This window comes from Pleurodeles waltl, chromosome 2_2 (genome assembly GCF_031143425.1).
Source record: "Pleurodeles waltl isolate 20211129_DDA chromosome 2_2, aPleWal1.hap1.20221129, whole genome shotgun sequence".
Classification (NCBI taxonomy): domain Eukaryota; kingdom Metazoa; phylum Chordata; class Amphibia; order Caudata; family Salamandridae; genus Pleurodeles; species Pleurodeles waltl.
The window spans coordinates 578,532,350-578,556,325 of NC_090439.1; the positions used below are offsets into that span (position 1 = coordinate 578,532,350).

Below are 23,976 nucleotides of genomic sequence, written 5' to 3' on the forward strand. Positions count from 1 at the left end.
CAATTTAAGATTTCATGGCATTACCCAGGTGTCCAACTCACCCAGATTGGGGAACAGAACGAAAGATCTTCGTAAATGTGAGGCTCAAATGGATCCTAAAGCTACGGGCAGTGGAAAAAGGGCTTAACACTGACCGGGAACTACATGTATTTCTCACGTAATATATATTTAATTGTGATGTTCTCCATCTTGTACCATTCTCGAACGCTCCACCATCTTGTCATTTCTCTGTACTATTCGAGTACCAGTTTTTTACATTGCTTATACTTGTCACATATACCTGTGGATACGTGGGCCCAGTATACACTGGCCATTCTCTAACGATCCACCATCTTGCTTTTTCTCTGTACTATTCGAGTATCAGTTGTTTACATTGCTTATACTAATTGTATATGCCTGTGGATAAGTGGGCCCACGATACACTTGTCTTCTTGTGTTCTATGAATACCTATTTTGTAACTCTGACTACACCAACTGGGATTTCTCTACTTGTTACTAGTCTTACTTACAATCTTTCATACTGTCGCATTATATGTATGGAGACCCTCTCTTTACTTAGGGCGTTTTTCACACTGTTTTAAAATAAAAATACATTACACCTGGTGGCACCTTTATCGCACCCATGCTCTTTGCTGGAAGTGACTTCACCGTTTTGTTTTCCCTTTGCTTCCATGGTTCCCTTGCCTCCCTTTTACTTGCGGGAATTCTACCTTTTTCACTCTTCCAATATGGCCGCCGTTTTGCGGCACTACACCACGTGATCGGAGGCCTGTTTCCTAGCGTTCAGTCTGTTTTCAGTTTTCGTGACAACCGAGGGGCATTTATATTACGTTGGTTTCACGTACAAGTTCACTTTTACTTTCTGGCTAACGGATGACTTCTCGGCTCCGTGACCGGACGGGAAAGTTTTTCTGTACTTTTTGGTCTTCTATAAGGTACTCATGCCCCGCAATATCAGCACGTACGCTATATGCCGACCAGTCGTTTATGACCTAGTTTTTATTTTTCAGTGTTAGGTCGGGCCGCACTTTGCGGGCTACCTTATCCCATACAGATTAGTTCTTAGTCTAGTTAACAGCAGCATGCTCGCAATTAAAGTTTATATTATAAGACCGGGGGGGGGGGTCTCTTATTTTGGGCTTATGTTACACCATTTGGTAGTGCTTACGTGGTCTACCCTCACTACTTGCCTGGCATCGTATTGTCATTACTATGTGCCACGCATGGTGCTCTCCGGATTAGCTCGGGTTTTCAGACTTTTGCTACCGTCATAAAACTAGCATTGATTGCGGTTTGCTTAGCGTTTTAACTTCCCTTTTCTTTCCTCCCTCTCTCTCTCTCCTTTGTGTAGGACGTGTGCATTTGGACTTATCAGGGCCCAAAGGCTTTTTCAGTCACTCGAACTTTATGTACTCCATGGTCAAGGGACGCTCTTATTACCAGTCTAAATTCAGGTAGTCCGGTACTTAGTTTTTGCACTTTTTCTAACATTCATCGGTACCTTGTTTTTTCAGTGGTTATATACGGTCAGTGATTCCCAGTTTGTTGTTACCGATATGAATCCAACACTTTTTGGAGGCATTTCAGTCCTACCTACCAGGATGATGGTCTAGGTATAGTTACTAGTCTACTATTTCCTATATCACCATATTAACTTCTTTGAGCACGCTGTACCTTAGATACATGTTTTTGATCACCGTATACTTGGCATGTCAACATTCTCTGCTATTTTCGGGTCCATATCATCAAGCTTGAGCACATTCCTAATTTATTCTTTCTTGGACTTTGGCCTCTCTCTGTCTGACTCAAGGTTTTTTCACTTAGGGTGTCCCTTTAACTAAATGCAACCAGCATGTCTCTGGACTTTGTTTTGCCATGTCTACATTACCTTCTCTCTTTTCCGCTCACTTGGGTCGTGCATTTCTGGCTATGCTTGTAACCTTATATCTTTTTGTTTGATTGTACCAATGTGTTGCTCAGTTATGGGAAAAATTACACCCAAGTGTTTTATATGTCTGTTTTGCAGCCATGAGGAAGTCACCTGTGTGACGAAATACGTGTTGGCTGTGTTTGATGAACACTGTCTGTATAAAGCAAACTGTGCCTTCAATTAAAGAAACCTCCTTCAATGAACTTGGGATACCTATGCATTTTTTCTTCAACTTCAGCAACTTACCAGGGATACTAATCCATGTCACTTGAGTGTGTTGTACCTCTGTGTGCTGTGGTCCCATATTGCCAATTGTGATTTTGTATTTTTTATGCTCAACTTTGTGTCTACAGGGTAGACAGGCACCTGACCACTGGCACCAGCTTTTGACCTTGTTAACATTTGTTGCTCATACATACTGTGTATACTCCCTGGAGGTGCGGCACCTTTCACCCTTACTACCCCTTGATTCCTGCCCTTTATTATTCAATAGGACTCTGAGCTGCAGGACCTTCTGTATACGAAACCTGCACTTGGCTGAAGCTAATGTGATAAAATGTTTCTTTTTTACTTTAAATGAAAAAATTACAACAGACAAACTAGTATATCCGTGGCATGACAATATGTTCAAATCTCTGCATACAGAAGCAGTACTACATAAACTGCTACACTGAAAGCAATATTTAAAAAACAAATAACTGCAATACAACAGATATGGATAATGCATTGTTGGTGAGAACAGAATAAAAGACAGAAGAATGAATGAATAGGACAGATTGGATGAATGGAAAGTGGTGTGGAGACTTTAAAAGACGGGCACGATGTATAAGTAGCAAATGCAAACTCCTAAATCTCACCCAGCCTAATTAAATAAACATCAATGGCTCTAAATGTAAATGATTTAGGAATACTCACATCTCAAAAGTCTTAGTTAAGGTCCAGGAAAATAGGGTCGGTAAGTCTAAGAATAACAAAAAAGGTTAAACAAGGAACTTTTGTGGGGCTGGGCAACTTTGGGTTACACCCTGGTATGAAAAGAAAAATCATCAAGGAAGATTCATATTAAAAAAAACAAAAAAAAAAAAACTATCAACTAATACTCGTAATCTACAGAATGTTTTTAAAATGTGCACATTTCTTGCATAGGGTGATTTAGAGAATCAATGAGCAGCCTAAAAACATGACTCTAGGGAAGGATGCAGAGAGCTGGAGTGGGGGGGGGGGGGGGGAGAGACTTTGGTGGCAAGGGGTAGACAGATGGTTCACAATACGCTGCATGGAGGTTTAAGGATGAAAAGGGGAGAAAATGCAAAATGGAAACACTTAGTATTGGGTCAGTTCCACTGACTAGAAAATTAGAATCTCAATCTGGAACACAAAAGGGTTGAATGCTAGGTTACAGGGGTAATGAGTGAATGAGGGATTGAGACATTTCTCCCTGCATACTTCGCATCTGACATTGTTAAAACTGATGCATGACTCTACTCACACAAGGTTTTAACAGTGTATGTGCTCATGTACAGCAGTACTGCTCTGCAGATGCAAGTGTGGTGTGTCTAATAAAAGATGGGACAAAGTAAAACCCAAGGTATATTCATAAGCTGAAGGGCAAATGCCCAGTTCAAAATAGAAGAAAAATAGTTTATAATGGTTGCTTATACATCCACAATATTGATGATGCAGATGTTTGGCAAGACATTACAAATGAATTATCAAACTGGAGAACCTAATTTGTCTGCAGGGACTTTAGCTGCTTATTACAGATTGTGTATGGCAAAAATAGCCCTGCTTATACAGAGAAGATGAAAAAGGCTAGGGCGAGTAGCAAAGAAACAATGGGTATTTTCTCAAATTATTGGAGACCTGGACAACTGAAAGTCTAGCTGAAAGGGAGCAGACTATCCTTCCCAGACACCACAATAGACTTGGTAGTGGCATATCAAGTGACTAGCAACCAACTTCAAACCACTAGCCATCTAAAAAGTTACACCTATCATGCCACCACATAGCTAGAGGGTATGTGGGCAGATGAAGTGAATCTGCTCTGAGAACAGACTTTCCCTTTATATATTTACTGTAAAGTGAGGACTTTACAGCACATTAAAAAAGTTTGTTCACCCCAATATTGTTGGGGGTCACACTTTGAAAATCCCCACAGCGCCAAAGGAAAGCACACCATTTTCATAGCAAATAACTGGCAGGTGTCTCATCCCTACTCCAATGCATATAGCCCCATTAGAAGGGGAGTGTTGGAAGACAGACAAACCAGTCAGAGAAGTATATTCCTATGTTAAAGCTATTTATTTTGCATTCTTTGTGTACAAATTATGTTTATTAATAGGAGCAAAATAATATTGAGCTCAGCAGATAATATACAGATCAAAGCGAATGTTAGGTAGAACCAATCAGAATTCATCACACAACCTTACCTATTGGTCTGCTCTGTACCCTAAGTTCTCCAATTTTTCCCAGCCACCCAAACAAAAGGTCATATGTACACATTCTTTTTTGAGGCCATAACAGCCCGATTCCCAGAATCGGGCCATTTGCGCCCATAAAAAAAAGCATTTTGTAATGTATGAGAAGCAAATTGAGATTTGTGAACTTGTTACCAAATCACAACTTAGTTATGTGATTTCGTATTTGGAAGGGGCATGCTTAGAGCATCCCTTCCAAATACTGAACCACAGTGATATGTATTAGTGTTTTATCACCAAATTCCTGTTGGAAAGCTTCAATTGTTATTTTACCAACTCCTCGAAGGAGTTGGTCACCCATTCGCAAATGGGAAAGGGTCCCCAAAGGGATCCCTTCCCTTATAAGTACAAATTTGTGCTGCAAAAAAAATAAAAAATAAAAACACCACACAGTGTTTTATTTAAATGCAATCAAAGACATTGGCAGTCTGCGTACCTCAGTAGGCCACCATCCCTGCGATAGTAGTATTCCTTAGTGGGTCTCAAATTGGGACCTACCTCATTATTAATATTCATGAAAGTAGGTTGATTTTCAAACGCAGTAGGAGTCACTCCTTTAAATTATATTCTTTGTACATTAGTAATTGTGATTCCCTAATTGCAGTTTGGTAAGAATCGAAATTTGGAAAATCGCAATTCCTCATTTTTGTTCATCTGGCCGATAATGCTGTATTAGTTTTCTAATATTTATCAAAGCCAAACCTGGTATAGTTTCCCCAAATACCTGGTCTTATCATGTAATCTGTCAGAATTCAGCCATTTGGAATCTCCCCTCAGCAACCGTATGTCTATCACCAATGTATCCTATTGAGGTAGGAGGGAGTCGTTATGCTTGGCTTCTGCTTTGCTACAAAAATTTGCAAATAATGCCTGTTTGCAGAATATTATGAAAGCTAATGCTACTTGTCTGTTCCAAAACTGATCTCTCAAGATAGTCTTCCTTTGCACTAGAGCTACCACACGTGCACCAGAGAAATACAAAGGTCTCCTTCTCTGTTTTGTTAGATTGAAGGATGCTTAAAAAAACATGGGGGTTACTAAACTGAAAACAAGATGGTTAAGCGCACACATTACAATTCAGCCAATTAGTCTGCTTTCCTACACCCTCACCCTATTGCACACATGCAATATTCAATGTAGCCCTGTTCACATACAGCTAGACAGTTTTGCATGTAACATGAATGCCCTGGCACCCAGGACAGGATACTTACATTTTGTTACAATGCCTTCTACACAGACCAGGTTACCAAGAAAGTGAGCACCAAGGGTACGAGGTGAAACGTGCTTTGTTCCAAAGCTTCCTTCAAATCCAACGCTGAACTCTTCAAACTGCTTGGAATAGGTTGCATCAATTGAGCTAACCATATCTTTCAGTGCTTTCTGGAAAGCAATCACTTCTCCAAAAGCATCATTTAATATTCTGAAAAAGGAACAAAAAGTGTATTTCATTACTCAATTTGAAACTGAACAATTTCCAATGCCAAGCACCACTCATTGCAGGTTAACCTAGGACAGCTTGGTCCCCCACCACCACACTACAGGGAGTGCAGAATTATTAGGCAAGTTGTATTTTTGAGGATTAATTTTATTATTGAACAACAACCATGTTCTCAATGAACCCAAAAAACTCTAATATCAAAGCTGAATATTTTTGGAAGTAGTTTTTAGTTTTAGCTATGTTAGGGGGATATCTGTGTGTGCAGGTGACTATTACTGTGCATAATTATTAGGCAACTTAACAACAAAAAATATATACCCATTTCAATTATTTATTATTACCAGTGAAACCAATATAACATCTCAACATTCACAAATATACATTTCTGACATTCAAAAACAAAACAAAAACAAATCAGTGACCAATATAGCCACCTTTCTTTGCAAGGACACTCAAAAGCCTGCCATCCATGGATTCTGTCAGTGTTTTGATCTGTTCACCATCAACATTGCGTGCAGCAGCAACCACAGCCTCCCAGACACTGTTCAGAGAGGTGTACTGTTTTCCCTCCTTGTAAATCTCACATTTGATGATGGACCACAGGTTCTAAATGGGGTTCAGATCAGGTGAACAAGGAGGCCATGTCATTAGATTTCCTTCTTTTATACCCTTTCTTGCCAGCCACGCTGTGGAGTACTTGGACGCGTGTGATGGAGCATTGTCCTGCATGAAAATCATGTTTTTCTTGAAGGATGCAGACTTCTTCCTGTACCACTGCTTGAAGAAGGTGTCTTCCAGGAACTGGCAGTAGGACTGGGAGTTGAGCTTGACTCCATCCTCAACCCGAAAAGGCCCCACAAGCTTCTCTTTGATGATACCAGCCCAAACCAGTACTCCACCTCCACCTTGCTGGCGCCTGAGTCGGACTGGAGCTCTCTGCCCTTTACCAATCCAGCCACGGGCCCATCCATCTGGCCCATCAAGACTCACTCTCATTTCATCAGTCCATAAAACCTTAGAAAAATCAGTCTTGAGATATTTCTTGGCCCAGTCTTGACGTTTCAGCTTGTGTGTCTTGTTCAGTGGTGGTCGTCTTTCAGCCTTTCTTACCTTGGCCATGTCTCCGAGTATTGCACACCTTGTGCTTTTGGGCACTCCAGTGATGTTGCAGCTCTGAAATATGGCCAAACTGGTGGCAAGTGGCATCGTGGCAGCTGCACGCTTGACTTTTCTCAGTTCATGGGCAGTTATTTTGCGCCTTGGTTTTTCCACACGCTTCTTGCGACCCTGTTGACTATTTTGAATGAACCGCTTGATTGTTCGATGATCACGCTTCAGAAGCTTTGCAATTTTAAGAGTGCTGCATCCCTCTGCAAGATATCTCACTATTTTTGACTTTTCTGAGCCTGTCAAGTCCTTCTTTTGACCCATTTTGCCAAAGGAAAGGAAGTTGCCTAATAATTTTGCACACCTGATATAGGGTGTTGATGTCATTAGACCACACCCCTTCTCATTACAGAGATGCACATCACCTAATATGCTTAATTGGTAGTAGGCTTTCGAGCCTATACAGCTTGGAGTAAGACAACATGCATAAAGAGGATGATGTGGTCAAAATACTCATTTGCCTAATAATTCTGCACTCCCTGTATTAATGCCACACAAACGAGCAGCTTTTCTACGCAACTCGAGGTCTGCAGCAGATGCGTGCCCCAGACAGTCAGAGCGCCCAGGCCTGGGGCTGAGCAAAGGTGATGGATTTCACGGAAATCGCATTACAGCTTCCAGAGTGCAGCAAGTGTGTCCCAGGGCTACAGAGCTCACTCTCCTTACATAATATGTTTGAAAATACGGTGTTCCAAGGATTCAAATTTCGCAGACCAGAGGTGGAATTGGGTGAAAATGTAAAGAGCGGTTATTAGTGAGAAACAGAGTAGCTATTTTCAATTGCTGCGTTTGTGTTCTATGTAGCAGTGCTTTCGTCGTGCACATCAGGGTCACATTATCACTTTCTTTAGAGCCTGAGGTAGTCAGAGTTTCTGACCGAAGTGAGGGACAAACAGTCTGAAGTGTTTCGTAGAAAAGAAACAAAAACATTTCCTTTGAACTCTCCTAGACCGCTGTCATCCTTGTCCAGAAAGGAGACAAGGCAAAAGGAGGGTTTGCCCATATAACTACATAACCTGGGCGTATACACAAAATTAACAATTGGTATATAATGGGGGAATCGATTACATCCAAACATTCCATCACACAACACTAAGGGCCAGATGTATCAAAGGGTTTTTCCCATTCTGTGTCAATGGGGAAAATGTGTTTGTACATATGGCCCTAAATTCTCATTGGAGCCTGATTTATTCAAGCAGTTTATAGCAATCAATGGACAATGCTACATGACATGTCACTCCTTACATCTAAAGCACCCCAGTCTCTAAATATGCACACACATACAAACATTTTTACACCACATATACCACCAAACACATACGTACAACATTCTTTATACAACAATAAAGTCCTTTTGTTTTGTCTGCCCTGAAAAATTTCCACTAGAAGAGTCTAAATGATGAGTTATTAATAAAGGCCACCTCAGAGGCAGTCAGACTAAGAAGATACCAATGCTTCCTTAATAGCTTTCCTCCTTGTTGTCCCAGGACATCAGTGTATTTCTATTTATTGTAGACTCCCCCACAGGAAAAAGCTGACAAGTTTCGGCCTTGACAATTTATAGTCTCCTCAGACAGAAGCTAAAGACATGAAGGCATTTCTTAGAAGAAGAAAAAAAAAAAAGGATGCCGAGAGCATCTTAATTCCTTATTCACCCCACGCTGCCTAAAATACAACATCTGGGAACCGGTAGCCCTGCAGCTCTGTTTTGAAACCGCAGTTCAAAACAGCTAGGAAGGGGGCCAAACTGAGTCCCATCATTTGATGATGAAATCAGGCCAGTGGGAAAAAAGCTGAAGGCTCCCCTGAATCCCTTACCCATCACTGGCACTCCCTTTCAAAGGATGGGCACCAACATTGCAGGATCACTGGGCTATAAAACTGCCTTAGGCAACATGTTTTCCTGGTTTCAGTGGAATATGCCACTAGGTACCTAGAGGCCATCCCCCACAGGATGGTGACTGCATATCCAGTGGCTAGGGCCAGGAAGGGGATTTTAACCCAAGTAGGGTTACCCAAGGGGCACTAACTTCATGTCCGTATACGTGAAGTCTATGTGGGAAGAGTGTGGGGTAACCTACAACTTCTCCACACCCTACAATTCCTAAACCAATGAGCTTGTTCAAAGGTTCAACAAGACCCTGAAAAGTTTGATTTTATGCCTAAGCCCACAGGGTGGAAGTGGGACAACCTCTTACCATGCCTGCTCTTTGCCTACAGGGAGCAGGCCACAGAGAAGAGTTGGCTTTAGCCCCTTTGAACCTTGTTATGGTCACCCTGTTAAGGAACCTCTCAGTCCGATGAAGAAGGGATGGGAGCAAGCTCTCAGGAAATCCCCCAGTATATGGTTAGCTACAAGCTAGCCCTCAGAAAACAGATGGCCACGTTTTGGAAGAAAGCTTCTGAGAATTTGGAAGCTAGCCAGAAGTTATTAAACTCTGGTATGGCTAGAAGGCCACTCTAGTGGAGTTTCTAACTCTCCAGAAAGTGTGGGTTATGGAGCTAGTGGCCCTTCAGGACTGTTGGACTAGGCCATACGAGGTGACAGAGAAAGCAGGAGGCCACTTATCTTGTGGACCTCAAGACTCCCAGAAACCCCCCAATAGTACTCCATATCAAGCACCTCAAACCCCACTGTAGGTCTGATGTCACCATGCTGTTGGTGACAGGTGATGGACTGGAGGAGGAGAGTGAACCTCTCCCTGACCTCCTGTTATCTAAGGCAAAAGATGGGTCAGTGGAAGTTGTCAACCTCTCCCCTGCTTTGACTTCAGAACAGCAGGAGGGCTGCTACCAGTTGTTCGGACTATTTGCTTCCATGTTTTCCCGCACTCCTGGCTTAGACACTTGTGTTCTAATATTGATGCTGGGGACATTATGCCAGCAAAAAGCAAAATATACAGGGTGTTAGACAAAGTGAGGGCCAGTATTAAGGAAGAGGTCTCCAAGATATTGTCACTGGACAGGATTGAGCACTCTAGTAATCCCTCATCCCACCCAGTGAAGCTGGTGCCCAAAGTTGTCCCACCGGGCACTGCTCCTGAACTCAGGTCCTATGTGGACTGGGGAGGGGTGGGACGTGAGGGTTTTGGGGGGAGACTCATCTCATTCACCAAGACTGATGCTCAATCGATGCCCCAAGCTGATGAGCTCATGGACAGATTAGGGGATGCCCAATTCCTGAGTACTTCTGACCTTAGTTCAAGGTACAGACAGATTGCCCTAACTGAAGGGGGAAAAAAGAGGAGATCAGAAATCTCTACACCAGAGGGCCTCTTTAAATTTAGAGTGATGCCCTTTGGCTTGAAGAAGAACTACCACCGTCCAGAGGTTGGTGAACCAGGTCTCACCTGGAATGGAGGCCTTAAGTGCTGCTTACCTTGATGATACATGTGGTCCTCCCAGCTGCTGCTGTAGACCGCTTTTTCACCTACAGGAAGTGATTCAGGCCCTGAAAAAGGCAAGCCTGATTATCAAGGCCAGTAAGTGCCAAATAAGGCAGGCTTCTATCCTCATGGACACACCTCACCGGTTGGACCAAAAGAGACCATCTTTGCCAAGGAGCAACCTAAAACCCCAAAGAGTAGCGAGAGCTTTCTTGAGCCGGACTGGATACTAAAGGAGGTTTAAGGGATATGACACCATTGTTGACTCATTAACTGAGGCAGACTTCCAAAAAGCAGCCCAAAAAGATGATCTGTACAAAGTACTGTCCGAAAGCCTTTACTATTTTCAGACAGCTCAGGTGTTCAGCCTCTGTACTCAAAGCCCTCGACTTCTTCCAGGAGTTCATTGTGCAAACGCATGCCTCAGACCATGACACAGTGACAGTACTGTCACAGTTAAATGAGGGAAAAGACCAACCAATAGCTTTCATCTCTAAGAGGCTACTTCCCAGGGAACAGAGGTGGAGTGCCATTGAGAGGATATCCTTTGCTGGGGTCTGGGCCCAGAAGAAGCAGAGACCATACTTGTTTTGGACTCACTTTCTGGGTTCAGACAGACCACAGGCACCTCAGATGGCTCATTCAAATACAGGGTGAAGTTTACTCATAAAATCCCTAGTAAGGGGCGTGTCCAAGATGGCAGAGCGCTAGGACGGACCCTTTAGCGCTCCGCCTCGACCCACAGAAGCACCTTGCGGCCCGCCTGGGGGAAGCCTGGAGGCTCCCCCCACACCCGAGTCGCGGAGCACCCTCGAGGGATTCTCTCCACTCGGCGGCGGCTTGGAGCGGGTTTTTTCAGCTCCCGCGGGAGAGTGGAGCTCGGCCCTGGAGCTAGGGCGTCGTCGCGGTGCGGTCCGAGAGGCGGCCTGGGCCGTGAGACGGGCTCTCCCCTGGCGGCCCTCCAGAGTTTGACGCCGGGAGAGCGGGGGGCCCGGGGGCTCTCCTGGGGCCCCTGGACGGCTGGATTGCGCCATGGGCATTGGCCCCCAGACGCCTGGGCGCCCTGGAGGAGTGGGGCACCCCAACCTGTGCCCCTGGTTGGAGGGCCCGAGCTGGTGTTCTTCACTGTGGAGCAGCTGATTGGGGCCTAGCAGAGCGCGGGCCCCGATGGAGGCTGGGGGCCCGGCTACTGGCCCTATATTACTGCATGCTAGCAGTTGATTCAAACAAGTGCGGGTCCGCACCCACGGTGGAAGCGGCATCAGTGGTGGATTTTCCTGAGTGGTGGCTCCTGGCTGCTGGACCCAGGTGCGGCATCGGATGGAGACTATGGTGGCCCTGTGGGACTGAGCTGGCGAGTCTTGACCAGGTCTGTGCGATATGGCGATGGCAAAATCAAAACTTGAGCGCTCAGTGAGGGACATGCTTGCTGGAACGTGCCTGACATCGGGGACTGCGTCGGAGGATGTGCCTGGGATGAGGGCCCTGGAGAGCCGGGCGGAGATGGACTCAGAGGAGAGCTCTCCTGTTACGAAGGGCTTTTTGACCTCCTTGTTTGACTTGCTCCGGGTCGATATTCAAGAGCTGCGTAGGGACATCTCACAGGAGGTGAGTGAGCTGCGAGGAGAGGTTTCCTCCTTGGGTGAACGTGTATCGCAGCTAGAAGATAGTGAGTCGGCGGGACCACAGCAGGTGGTAGTCCGCCTCCGTGAGCAGCAGGACCTCCTCCAGATGGCGGTTGAGGATTTGGAAAATCGCTTGAGGCGACAAAATATTCGGGACCCGGTTGGCGTGGAAAAGGAGGACTTTGGAGGCTACCTGGTGGACTTGTTCCGCTCCTTGCTGGGCCCGGAAGAGACACAGGAGGTGGTCCTGGATCGGGTCCATCGGGTTGGGCGTGGTGGGGGCCCCGGGGACCGCACCCCAGACATCCTAGCTTGTCTCCATAACTTTGTTCTTAAAGAAAAGATTCTACAGCGGGCCCGCAATCTTCAGCACGTAGCCTTTCAAGGGCATGATCTACAGCTATTCCACGATCTATCTGTGCAGACTCTGCAGAAGCGGAGAGAATTCAGACCGATCACAGATTATTTGAGAGCGCATGTGTCGTATTCCTGGGGCCATCCATTCCGCTTGGTAGGAGCAGCTTCGGCAGGTGAAATCCATCCTGGAGGCTAGCCGTGTCCTGGGCCTGGAGGATATAGGCCGAGAGGCTTGCGAGGGGGCGGCCCTACCATCGGGGGGTCCTCCTCGTTGGTGGAGAAAAAAAAAAAAAGAGAAGGAAGCTGCAGTGCCCGACGGCCTCGGAGCGGAGATCGGAGAGAGAATCTGCTTTGAACAATGTGGCTGCCGGAACTTCAGCCTAGGAGGATGCTCGGGGGTGTCCAGGTTTGCTTTTGGCCGCGCTGCTAACAGCATGCTGATCGAAGAGGGTCAGGGCGGCGGGGGCGATGGACCTAGTTACTTGGCATGGTTGGATATATTGCCCTGTGGAGACTTTACCTTGCGAAGTTCGATGACTGAGGACTATTGTGTTCTGGGCACCTGTTGTGATTGCTAATTGTTTGTTGTTGGGTTTCCCTGCGATATTGGCTCTTCGTAGAGGGACTCCTGGTCCTGGGTGTTTTGAGTGGTCTAGTTTTCTATTCGGGGGAGGTCCCCTGGTGCGATTCTGCTCTTTTGCTTACTCCCCTCCACATGGGTTATGACCATTAAATGTATAAGCTTAAATGTTAGGGGGCTCAATAACCCCACTAAGAGGCTAGCCATCCTGTCTGCCTTAGAGAGATCCGGGAGTCATATGTCTCCTACAGGAGACACATCTTGTCCTCAAAGACACCTACTGTATGCGCTCTAAGTGGTTCCCCAGGCAGTCCTGGTCTTCGCTACCATCAAAGCATGCAGGGGTGGCGATACTTCTCTCACGCTCATTCCATGGGGAAGTGGAATCACAATTGCATGAGGTTCCGGGGAGGCTTTTAGCCATGAGGCTTCGATTGGGCGGTTTCTCTTTGACGATCGCTTCCCTATATGCGCCTAACTCCCAACAGGAAACCTTCCTACGACAGGCTTTGACTCTGCTGCTCCATTCCCCGGATGGAGCCATACTGCTGGGGGGGGCAGACTTTGATCTCTTGATGGATGGGGATCTGGACAGTTCAGGCCATCGGTATGGGCAGACGGGGTCTTTGTCGGATGCTGGTCGGCAGTGGCTGAGCGAGTGTGGCCTGGTGGATGTGTGGAAGAGTGCGCACCCCTTGTTGAAGGGCTATTCCTTTTACTCATCAGCAAATAAAACATATGCTCGGTTGGACCTTTTTCTGGCAACTCAGGAGCTTCTCCCCGTGTTAGACACTCAGATTGAGCCACGGGCCCTGTCGGATCATGCCCCAGTTTCAGTTGAAATTCACATGGACATGGAGTGGGTGGGCACTCCGGGGTGGCGATTCAGGGATTCGATGCTCCAGAACGGTGAACCATTAGAGGCGATCCGAAGGGCGATAATTGATTTCCTTAGGTTTAATGATGATGGGACCATAAGCATTGCAACATTGTGGGAGGCACTGAAGGCGGTCTTGAGGGGCAAGGTGATGTCGCTTTCTTCTAGGGACAATAAGGCAAGGAGACGACTAATTCCTTTCGTCAAACAGGAACCCTCACGCCTAGCATGTTGGATGCCACTATCGTGGTTATCCCAAAACCGGGGAAGGACCCCAGAGGAGTGCGCCTCGTACAGGCAGATCTCCCTCCTGAATATTGATGCCAAACTATTTACTGGCATCTTGGCACACCGTCTCAATTATTATATGCCGGGGCTGGTGGATCCTGACCAGGCGGGGTTTATACCGCACAGGCAGTGTAGCGACAATACCAAGAGACTGCTCCATCTATTGGATAAAACAGAACGCTCTGGTAGGGAAGCGCTTTTCCTGTCTATCGATGCTGAAAAGGCGTTCAATGGGGTTTACTGGCCGCACCTGTTCAAAGTACTAGAGTGCTTCGGACTGGGTCCGGGCTTTATGGCATGGATTTGTTGCATTTATCAGGCCCCCGGGTGGTGGTGCGAGTTAATGGGACGCTCTCTTTACCCTTTGCGGTCCAGAGGGGGGGGGGGACTAGGCAGGGCTGTCCGCTCTCGCCCCTCTTGTTTGCGCTTTATATGGAGCCTATGGCGCAGAGGCTCCGGGACGACCCTCAGATTTTGGGTGTGAGGTTTTCGGGGGATGAGCATCTAATATTGTTATACCGGACGTCATCCTTACCTTGGCGGAGCCTATGACCTCATTGCCGGCGCTAATGGATGTCTTAGAGGAATTTGGGTGGGTCTCGGGGTTCCGAATGAACATGCTAAAATCGCAGGCTATGTGCAAGTTTCAGTGCTGAGCATGAACGGGACCTGAGGCCCCGATTACATTTCATATGGTCTTCCTCGGGGCTTCCGTACCTGGGGATAGAGCTGGGTTCCACAGCTGCCCGCACAGCGTCGTTGAACTACGTGAAACTGACCCGGGAGGTCCAACGCGACTTACAGACAAGGGGGAGGCTTAAATTGTCCTGGAGGGGCAGGGTGTCGGCAGTTCAGATGACCATCTTACCACGTATATTGAATTTGTTTCAAGCGCTTCCGCTGGAGCCTCCGTCGCGAACAATAGCGACCCTCCAAACGGCGGTTCTAAGATTCATATGGGAGGTGAAGGTGGCACGATTACCGCGACAGGTGCTGTATCGTCCTAAGCGGCAGGGTGGGTTGGCGGTCCCTTGCCTCCTTTGGTACTTCCAAGCTTCACAATTGTGCTTCCTCCTGGAATGGAGCCGTCCGTCTTCTGAGAAGCATTGGTGTTTCATGGATCAGGCAGTGGCTGGCTCTCACATATGGAAGGAACCCTGGCTTAGGCGTCGCCACAGAGTGCGGGGGCTGTACATATCCCCGGTCACGGAGGTTTCGATGAGGGTATGGGACCGGGTGGCCGGCAGAGGGGGCTTGACGACCTTCCCGCCCCCAATGACCCCCTTGGGTGCGAATCCGGATATTGGTCCGAGACTACAGCCTGAAGCATTGCGTTGATGGTATGAGGGAGGCTGTAAAAGGGTGGTATACTTATTCGACGAGCAGGGGGGTTATCCCGTTTGACCAGCTTAGGGAGACATATGGTCTAACCAAGGCGGATAGGATGATGTACTATCAAATTCGACATTGGGCCCTGGTCCCAGCCAATAGAGCATTAATTGACAGGCCGTTTGAAAAATTGATTCTCACGAAAAAGGGCGATAAGCGAGTGCGTCTGAACTCTATACCCTCTTGCGAGGGGAGGCCCGCCTGCCCAAGACTAAGGGTCAATTGAGATGAGAGAAGGAGCTGGGGAGAGAATTATCGGATGATGAATGGGAGAGTTTTTTATAGGGCACACCACACAGCTTATAACGCAGCAGGTACAGAGACAGCCCATAAAGTGGCCACCTCCTGGTATTACACCCCAACAAGGATCCATGCTTGGGACCACGCTAAATCTAGTCTCTGTTGTAAGGGGAGGGGGCTGGAAGGGTTGCTTGTTCATTTATTATGGCACTGTCCCAAACTACACCGGTACTGGAAGTATATAATGGACACGGTTGACATGGCTTTGGACACTCAGATCCCCAGATTCCCTGCATACATCTTGCTGGGCCTTCCCAACCCTCTCACTTTTCCCCTTGAGATCATTGAAGGGACGGCAGATGGCTTTAGCTTTAAATGCCACAATACAATTGTTGCTATCTGTGTGGGGTCTGAACAGATTCCGACAACGATTTCATGGCTACACAAGCTCTGGTTTATCCTCGCTATCGAAAAGCTCACCCTGACTTCGCAGCATCGGAGCGGGGACTTTAAAGAACTCTGGCAACCATACTTGCGTATTCTATCCGGGGAGTTTTCTGAATTGACATGCCCAACCTATTTGAGGGTTCTGAATTTGACTGGAGTGCAGAGAGCGAACTTTTAAGGGGAGGTTCACATAGGACCAGGACTATATTGTAAAGGAGCCTGAGATCTTTTGATTTCTGCACTAATAGCCAGTCATGGGGAAATATAGTTGTATTTAATATTTCTTGTATTTTTCTTATTGTTTCGCATGAAGTAAGCTAACTACGAGCCTATTGGCACACTGAGATGTGGTTTATATGTGAGGTTTTATAATTGAAAATCAATAAACAGATTTGATCCATAAAATCCCTAGTAAAGTGGCATACCATATTCCAAGGGCCTGTAAATTAAGTGCTACTACTCTGCCTGCAGCACTCATTGTGCCACCCAATTAAGTAACCCCTTTAAACATGTCCCAGGTCTGCCATTGCAGTTTTAAACTGCTAATTCGACGTGGTAAAATAACCCCCTTGCCAAGCCTTACACTCCCCTTTTGTTACATGCGAGCCCTAACATTGCCCTGTGGGCTACCTATGGCCTGAGTTCAATGCGATTAAAAATGTTGGACATGTACTTTTAAGTTTTACATATGCGGGTAGTGAAAACTCAAATTTTTTCCTAATGTGAAACCTACCTCTCCCATAGGATAACATTGGGTTGCCTTATTACATTTAGCAAGTGGCAATGTTTGATTTGGAACAGGTAAGCATTTCAGGTTTGGTGTCTTCGAATGTGTAATTTAAAATTCTTCTTAATGTTAAAGTTGGATTTTAAGCTACAATTTTGAAAAGGCATTTTCTTGCCCTTATTTATTACCAAGAGCCTGTTTCTAGATCAAATGACTGGGTGTAGTTGTAAATTGGACTTTTTTTTATTCCTCCCCAACAGCCACACATAGAGGGATTAGGTGTGCCTGGATAGGCAATCACACCTTGGGGAGCGGTGGGAGGCGGGGGGCGGCTGTAGATAGACGTAGCTGACCGTAGCCACACTTGCAAATAAATAGGCTGTGCCCTGCTTTCACACAAATGACTTGTTCCCGCTGCATTTTTCATGCAGCCAGTCTGGAGCCAGGGCAGAGGAGCCAGGAAACTTCAAGCACTCCAAATGGAATTCTCTAGAAACATCTCTCACTTCAAAGAAGGCAACAGGAAAAAAAAGAATAAAAAATAAAAAATAAAAAAAAATAAGACACTCCGGGGCCCACTCTTCAGTTCACCTTCTGGACCTGCAAAAGGATTCTGAGGAATACCTGCTTCTGCGGTCTACTTCAAAAGGCTGTTTTGCGGCACATTGAAGGTCCGCTTTGATACCTGAAGCCTGCCTTGATCCCTCAGAGGCCTGCTCTCCTGCTTAAGCCCTATTCCACGTCTGAAACCCCGGACTACCAGTGCCTTCAAGGGCTAGTTAGCTGGCCTCTTGAGTAGAGCCTCAGTGACAAGAAAGGCTCCAACCATCTTGAACCTGCAACCTCCCCCACCCAAGTGGTGCTCATCCAGTCACGTGGTGGTGGTAGTAAAGATGCCTAGATAGTGGCCACAACCCAAAATGGAGTGCTTATAAAAACTTTTGGCTAAACATTGCTCCAAGAATTGAGGTGCCAACCTGCTTGTCTACCTGCCTAAAGTGCATCGCTAGTCTGCCTGACTTCAAGGCAGCTCCTGCTACATACTTCTCCACAGCAGCAAGTTCTGTTCAGTAGTCCTTCATCAAAGGGGTATCTGGCCTCATGTAAGTCTTGTCAGCTATAGCCTCCAGCTTCATCCTGCTGGAGGTTTTCAAGTTTCAAAAAACAGACTAAATCCAAATGTGTAAATCTTCATCACAATTTCATCCATCTGCTCCCTGATAATGACTCCTCCTCCTCTGACACAGCCTGTAGCCTTGCCCTGTGAACTTCTACCTTCTTAGAGACTTTGTAGAAATTTCTTTTAAGTCTGAAGGCAAGTGCTGACTGGGCCAATCCACCTTTTGAATCACTCAACTCCAGCTTGGTCAGCCATATTTTTTCGACTTGGTCTCGCGTGACTAGATATCTACGGTTGGTTTTCTGATCTTTTAGACACTAGTTTCTATGTTACGCTTTTGAAATTCATAACTCTGGTTCTACAGATTGGATTTTTGTAGTTTTGGTGTCAATTTATTCAAATATACTCAATTTTTAGGTCGCGCACACAAGTGCTCCGACATGTTGTAATCGATCTGTGGGCTTTTAACCACGCCAGCCGTATGCCCATGACTATCACATGTTCATGGGCTTGCCTTTCAAAAATCCTTGATCATCACTGGTAAATGCCTTTTTGTTGGTCCCTCCCTGGGGCAGTTTTGTACCGCCTTGGCCACAGACCCCGTTACACGTTTAATTGGACTTCTGCTGATACCTTTGACTGCGAAATAACTTTTCCTTGTGTCTTTCCTTCATGCTCATGGAAGCTGTGGTGCTTTGAATTGGCTTGCTTACGTCAGTTTTACTTTTAATTTTCAATTTATGTGGCAAGGAAAGTCCAGTTAGAAATTTACAATGCTAATAGCTAACTCGAGCAAAGGTGAGACCCATCGCATTGTAAATGCTTGTTCTAACTTGGTTTAGGATGTTTGTGTTTTCGCTTCATTACCGTTTGTGTGCTGCATAAATACTTGATACATTGTCTCTAAAGTCAGACTGCTTTTCTACCAAGCTACTAGAGGGTTAATCACAGGTTAATTTCGTGAATTACGGGGTTCACTGTAGCCACAACGCAACTTCTCACAGTCATAATGACCAATGAGCAACTCAATTGTTCATTTGCAATATAGTGTACTTGAGGCGTAACCACCAGAGATGTATCACACGTTAATACACTGGAAACAAGCACTCGTATTCAAAATGAAAAGTTGTCAGTTGAGTGCCATGTTGACAGCCTGTCCAATGAGCATTTTCAGATACTTAAAAAATGAAAAACAAACTTCTTTATATGTACAGCGAGACTGCAGGTATATTGTCATCACTCCTTTCAAAGCCAGTGCTCCTAACACAGGGCTGTATAATCCAGACGTGTGAAAAATCAATGCAAAATGTGCAAAGGGTGTAAACAAAAGAACATGAGTCAATTACCTTGGCATCTCATAATTGCATCTGTCCCCTCTCAAACAGGGAGCAGACGGATATGAAATACATCTACTTCCCACCAACAAATGATCAAAACTGACCCACTGTTCCTTTTGTTAGGTTAAATGGTATTGATGTATAGAGGAGTTTGCTCCTTCAATGCCTGAATATTGTGTAGGTTTATACATTGAACAGTTGTTTACAGATAGCATTCTTGCTCAGAAACCCAATACACATATAGGCCATAGCAGTGAAAATAAATGTGGTGGCTCAATGACTCGTTTAGAGTAACTGCGATGAATAAATTAACATTCATACAATTATTACTAAAATGCAAGGGTCAAATCCTAGTTTATTACCACTGCAGCATGAAAGTAAGATGAGAAGGAAAAATAAAAAATAAAAAAATAAAAAAGTATTCATCACTGCCTCACAGATTACAATCATTCTAGATATGGAAGAAACTGAAATGATGCCTCTTCAAACTGATTGGACCATATAGCTCAAATTTAAACAATGGCATACAGATTGTATTTAAATGCTTTTCCTCCAGCAAATACACATGAACTCAATGGCATCAACTATATATGCAGAATGTAATAAACATTATTACCATTTTTTGAGGGTGGTGGGAGGCAGCCTGACCCACTCGAATCTTAGCCTCGTGAGGTATGGCCCTTTCCTCACTCAACAATGAAAACAAATAGCATATCATATTTTGCAGGTCTGAATATATAATATAAACAGCCATGTGTTTCTTTTAGTGAAACTAGGAAAAGGTAAAGGGACTTTATATTTAGATGCGGAAATTCGTTTTTACCTTATGTTTAACAAAATACACCTTTGAAACGCACCAGTTATACTTTACTGAGCGAACTATAACTTGGCCACGGTTATGCACTGCTTATGACCTCACATTATGTCACTCACTGCATGTTAAATGATGTCCTTGATGACATCACCAATATCATCTGGAACATCAAAGGTTTTTTGCTTTTAAGTATTTTTGACCCTATTTCTAAGTCTAACTATAAAGTCACTTTAGCCTTTGTTTTCGTTTAGTGAAAGTTTTGTTTAATGTGAGCTAAGATCTTGTTACTATAACGTCACTTTAACCTTGTTCCTTTCAGTGAACATACTATACATTTGTCTACCAATATATTACTTTTTAAAATGAGCAGCTTTATAAGCAACTGAGATGAGTAGGCGGAGGAAATATGTGGAAAGAGAATCTTACTTTAAAAATACATTATCCCACAAAAACTAAAAACCTACACCTCTTTACACTTTAACACCCTGGTATAATGCCTGCATCAAAATGCCAATGCTCATTTACTTTAGTCTGCTCTTCAGGAAAGTCTGAAAAATTCAACAACTCCTATTCTAAAAAAATGCATACATGCAAAGAAACCCATTTCAGGCAGAAAAAGGCCTATTTTTTTAAGCCACAAAAGACTAACCTAGCTTTTAGCTTCCTACCAAGAAGGTGGTGGAAGACCCTATTTTTCTTCTTTAGAATATTCTGTCTGATGTATGAAAATGGCCTTCAGGAGCGCTTCAGATTTGTCTCCAATACAAAATCTTAGCACACTATTTGTTCATTTGAAGTGTGCTGTGACACTGCAGCTGATTACTAGGGAGTTAACTGATAGACTGCTGCTTGTGTTGGAAGTACATGCTTGATTCTACATGTCAGAATGTTTTACTGAATGGGATGAGGAAGATATTTGAGAACTCATAGAAATTGTGACCTCATTTTAAACTTTCAAGAGCACTAAACATATTTTCCATGACAAAGAAACCCCTAATTTTTTCCATTTACTGCAGTTGCCACTCTGTAGGGCTTGCTTTCAGCTGAATGGCTTTGGTCCCATTAAGATGACATTCATGTGTGCCACACTTCTGACAAATACAGAATGCTAGCAATCTAGTTTTTCATTCTAACTTTGTGATAATACTACATTTGATCACAGGTGAGTTAACTGGCAGGCCCGTTCTGGTGTTGAAAGTACATGTTTTAGTCTGTATGACAGATTCTGTTACTGACCTAGCTGATAAAGATATTTGAGAATTCATAAAAATTGTCCACATTTTTACTTACTAGAAGACCAACTATATTTTCTATGGCAAAATGCCCCCTCATTTTGCTTATTTGAAAGGTAATGCTTCATATTTTATTGCTTTGATTCTATCACAATAGCTTCATGAAATTAATACATAATGTTAGCACTTTAGTTCAGTAAAAAAAAAAAAAAAACTGCAGGAAGCGGTGATAAAACACTAGGGAACCAATTGACGGGCTAATGTTGGAAATGCATGGTTACTCAGAATATCAGACTATTTTCACATGAATTAGGACGATAGTGTGAACGTATACAAAATGTGCTTCAATTTAGCTTCTGAGACACAGTCAATAACCTATATGAAACAATCATTGGAAAAAAACTGTTTTCAAACACAATTGTAGGGAAGTGCCCTTTGTGTATGGTACCCGCCGCACTTTTTGCCCCAGTGCTGATGGTTATGACCCTGAAAGTAGACTTGAGCCTAACCAGGCACCAGTGCTCTCTCCCTAAATATGATGAATGTGAATTGGTATCTGCAATAAGCAAAGATTTTAGTCCCTTTGCAAGCCCCTGGTAAATGGTAGCAGTGGCACCCTGGGGATGGGAGTAACAGGGGTCACCAGGGCCTGTAGCTCTATGTGTGCCAACCTGAAGGACCCAAGTGCAGCATCCCTGCCACTGTAGATTGCAGGAACAGTGAAAACTGCTCAAACTCAACTTTGCCCTCACTGTGTGTGGCAAGGTCAAAACACTACATTTAATATATTCCAGATACCCCAAGTTAGGCCTACAAAGCTCAGGAGGCAGGGTACATTATATTAAAGGTGAGGACATATTATTGCAAAGTTGTGTCCCTATAGTAGTTTCTTTTCAGTAAAGGATACTCTACGTGGTCAGAGGAGCATAGGCTAACATGGGCTGGCACCTGAGCATCCCGAGGTCATCGACTCCATTATAGCCCGCTGAACTATGTCATGTTTGGTATTAAACAACTTGTCTCATTAAACCTGACTTTATTTCAAAGTCAGATTTAATGTGACATGGACCCAGGTGGCTATATTCGAGGTTAACCCTTCACTCACTCCCCCCACTACCAGTTGCCTCAGACTTATTTTGTGCGTGGGCTGGATGCCTGCAGCTTCTGCCACCAAGACCGGAATCTGACCTCATGCCAGGAGGTTTGAGCAAATGCCTCCTTGGGCCGGAGGTGTCACCTCCCCCTTGACAGGATGGCTAGTGAAGTGGCACATCAAGCCAGTGAGCTTCTAAGCCCACAAGGCCTCTAAAACTCAATCAGGATGTGTCTAAAAGGAGACGAAAACCATCCTCCCACCCCAGGCACATTTGCAGCCAGGAAAATTTGGTTGCCAGGAGGTGTAAACCCAGAGAATGCTAGCCACACACCTCAGGTGGGCTACCTGGTCTGTACAGCTGAGAATGGGTTCTGCCAAAAGTGGTAAAATAAAGGGTTCTAGGTAGAAAAGGTGACAGACATGTTCCCAGATGTGATCACCTCAAGTGCGGATTAGCCACTGATGCTAGTAGCCCATTGGTCACTTGCACCAACACCCTAAATCTGGGATTTAATGGGAACCCCTTGCACCAGAACCTTGATCGGATTCCACTTGTGACCAAGTTCAAAGAAGAAACCAGAGTCTGCAGCTTCACCTTGAAATTATTATATTCAAGTTTGTCCCATACTGTTTTTTTAAACTTACCAACAAACACCTTCATTACAGCATTATATCTAATAGGTGATTTGTGAGGTAGTTTTAATATCTATTTCACTTTCAACTGGATCCCCCGATTTATCCAGAAAGATAAAATTTCAGCATTCCCCTTAGAGTTCATTTAACAACAAGGTTGAATCCGCCAAGGGAATATCTTACCTGGGTGGTGCTAGGCGGTCATATGATGAAGCATGACACTATAATGTGAGAGACCACCTAGTCCATAAAGGGAACTCCCCCACTCAAGACACTTAAATGCCACTGCCATTTTTCATGTCCACGAAGTAGACCGCCTAACCGGCATCCCACCCTCAGTCCAAACAGTCCATAAGAGATCGGTCCTCTACATCCCCCACACTCTTTGTGTTAGAGTTCCTTGGGTACGGGAGATTGTGTGGGGGTCGATACATTCCCAATACTCTCTTCTTGAGTTATAGCAGCACTAAGGACAGCCACGATCACTCTGCAGCCGGGCCGTACGAGCCAGGTAAAGTTATACTGCCTAGTAAATCTTGGTCCAGTAACCCATACTATCCTACCCCCAAGTGGGCTCCCCTAAACTTGAACTGTAAATAAAGATTGTCACTAGCTTCCTCCATTGACTGCAATGTTACATTTAGACAGAAGTCAACTTCACAGATTTATTTTTCCTTCTAAAATCCATAACTCCGGTTTTACTTATCCAATTGTGTTTGTTTTGGTGTCTAAATTTATAGTCAAAATCCTCTCTGTTTTTATAAATGTGTCAGATTTCTTTTGACTTTTTTTTTTTGTTTTTTTTTTTAAACTTAT

General features: G+C 44.7%; 1 protein-coding gene across 2 annotated transcripts in view; it reads right to left on the reverse strand.

Moving 5' to 3' along the window:
• Positions 1-23,976, reverse strand: part of LOC138282476 (maternal DNA replication licensing factor mcm3-like) — a 315,678-nt gene that overhangs the window by 258,452 nt on the left and 33,250 nt on the right. For both annotated transcript variants that reach the window (XM_069220088.1, XM_069220089.1), the window contains exon 3: positions 5,619-5,827. In XM_069220088.1, the coding sequence (XP_069076189.1) occupies positions 5,619-5,827 (209 nt within the window). The remainder of the gene's footprint in view (positions 1-5,618; positions 5,828-23,976) is intronic.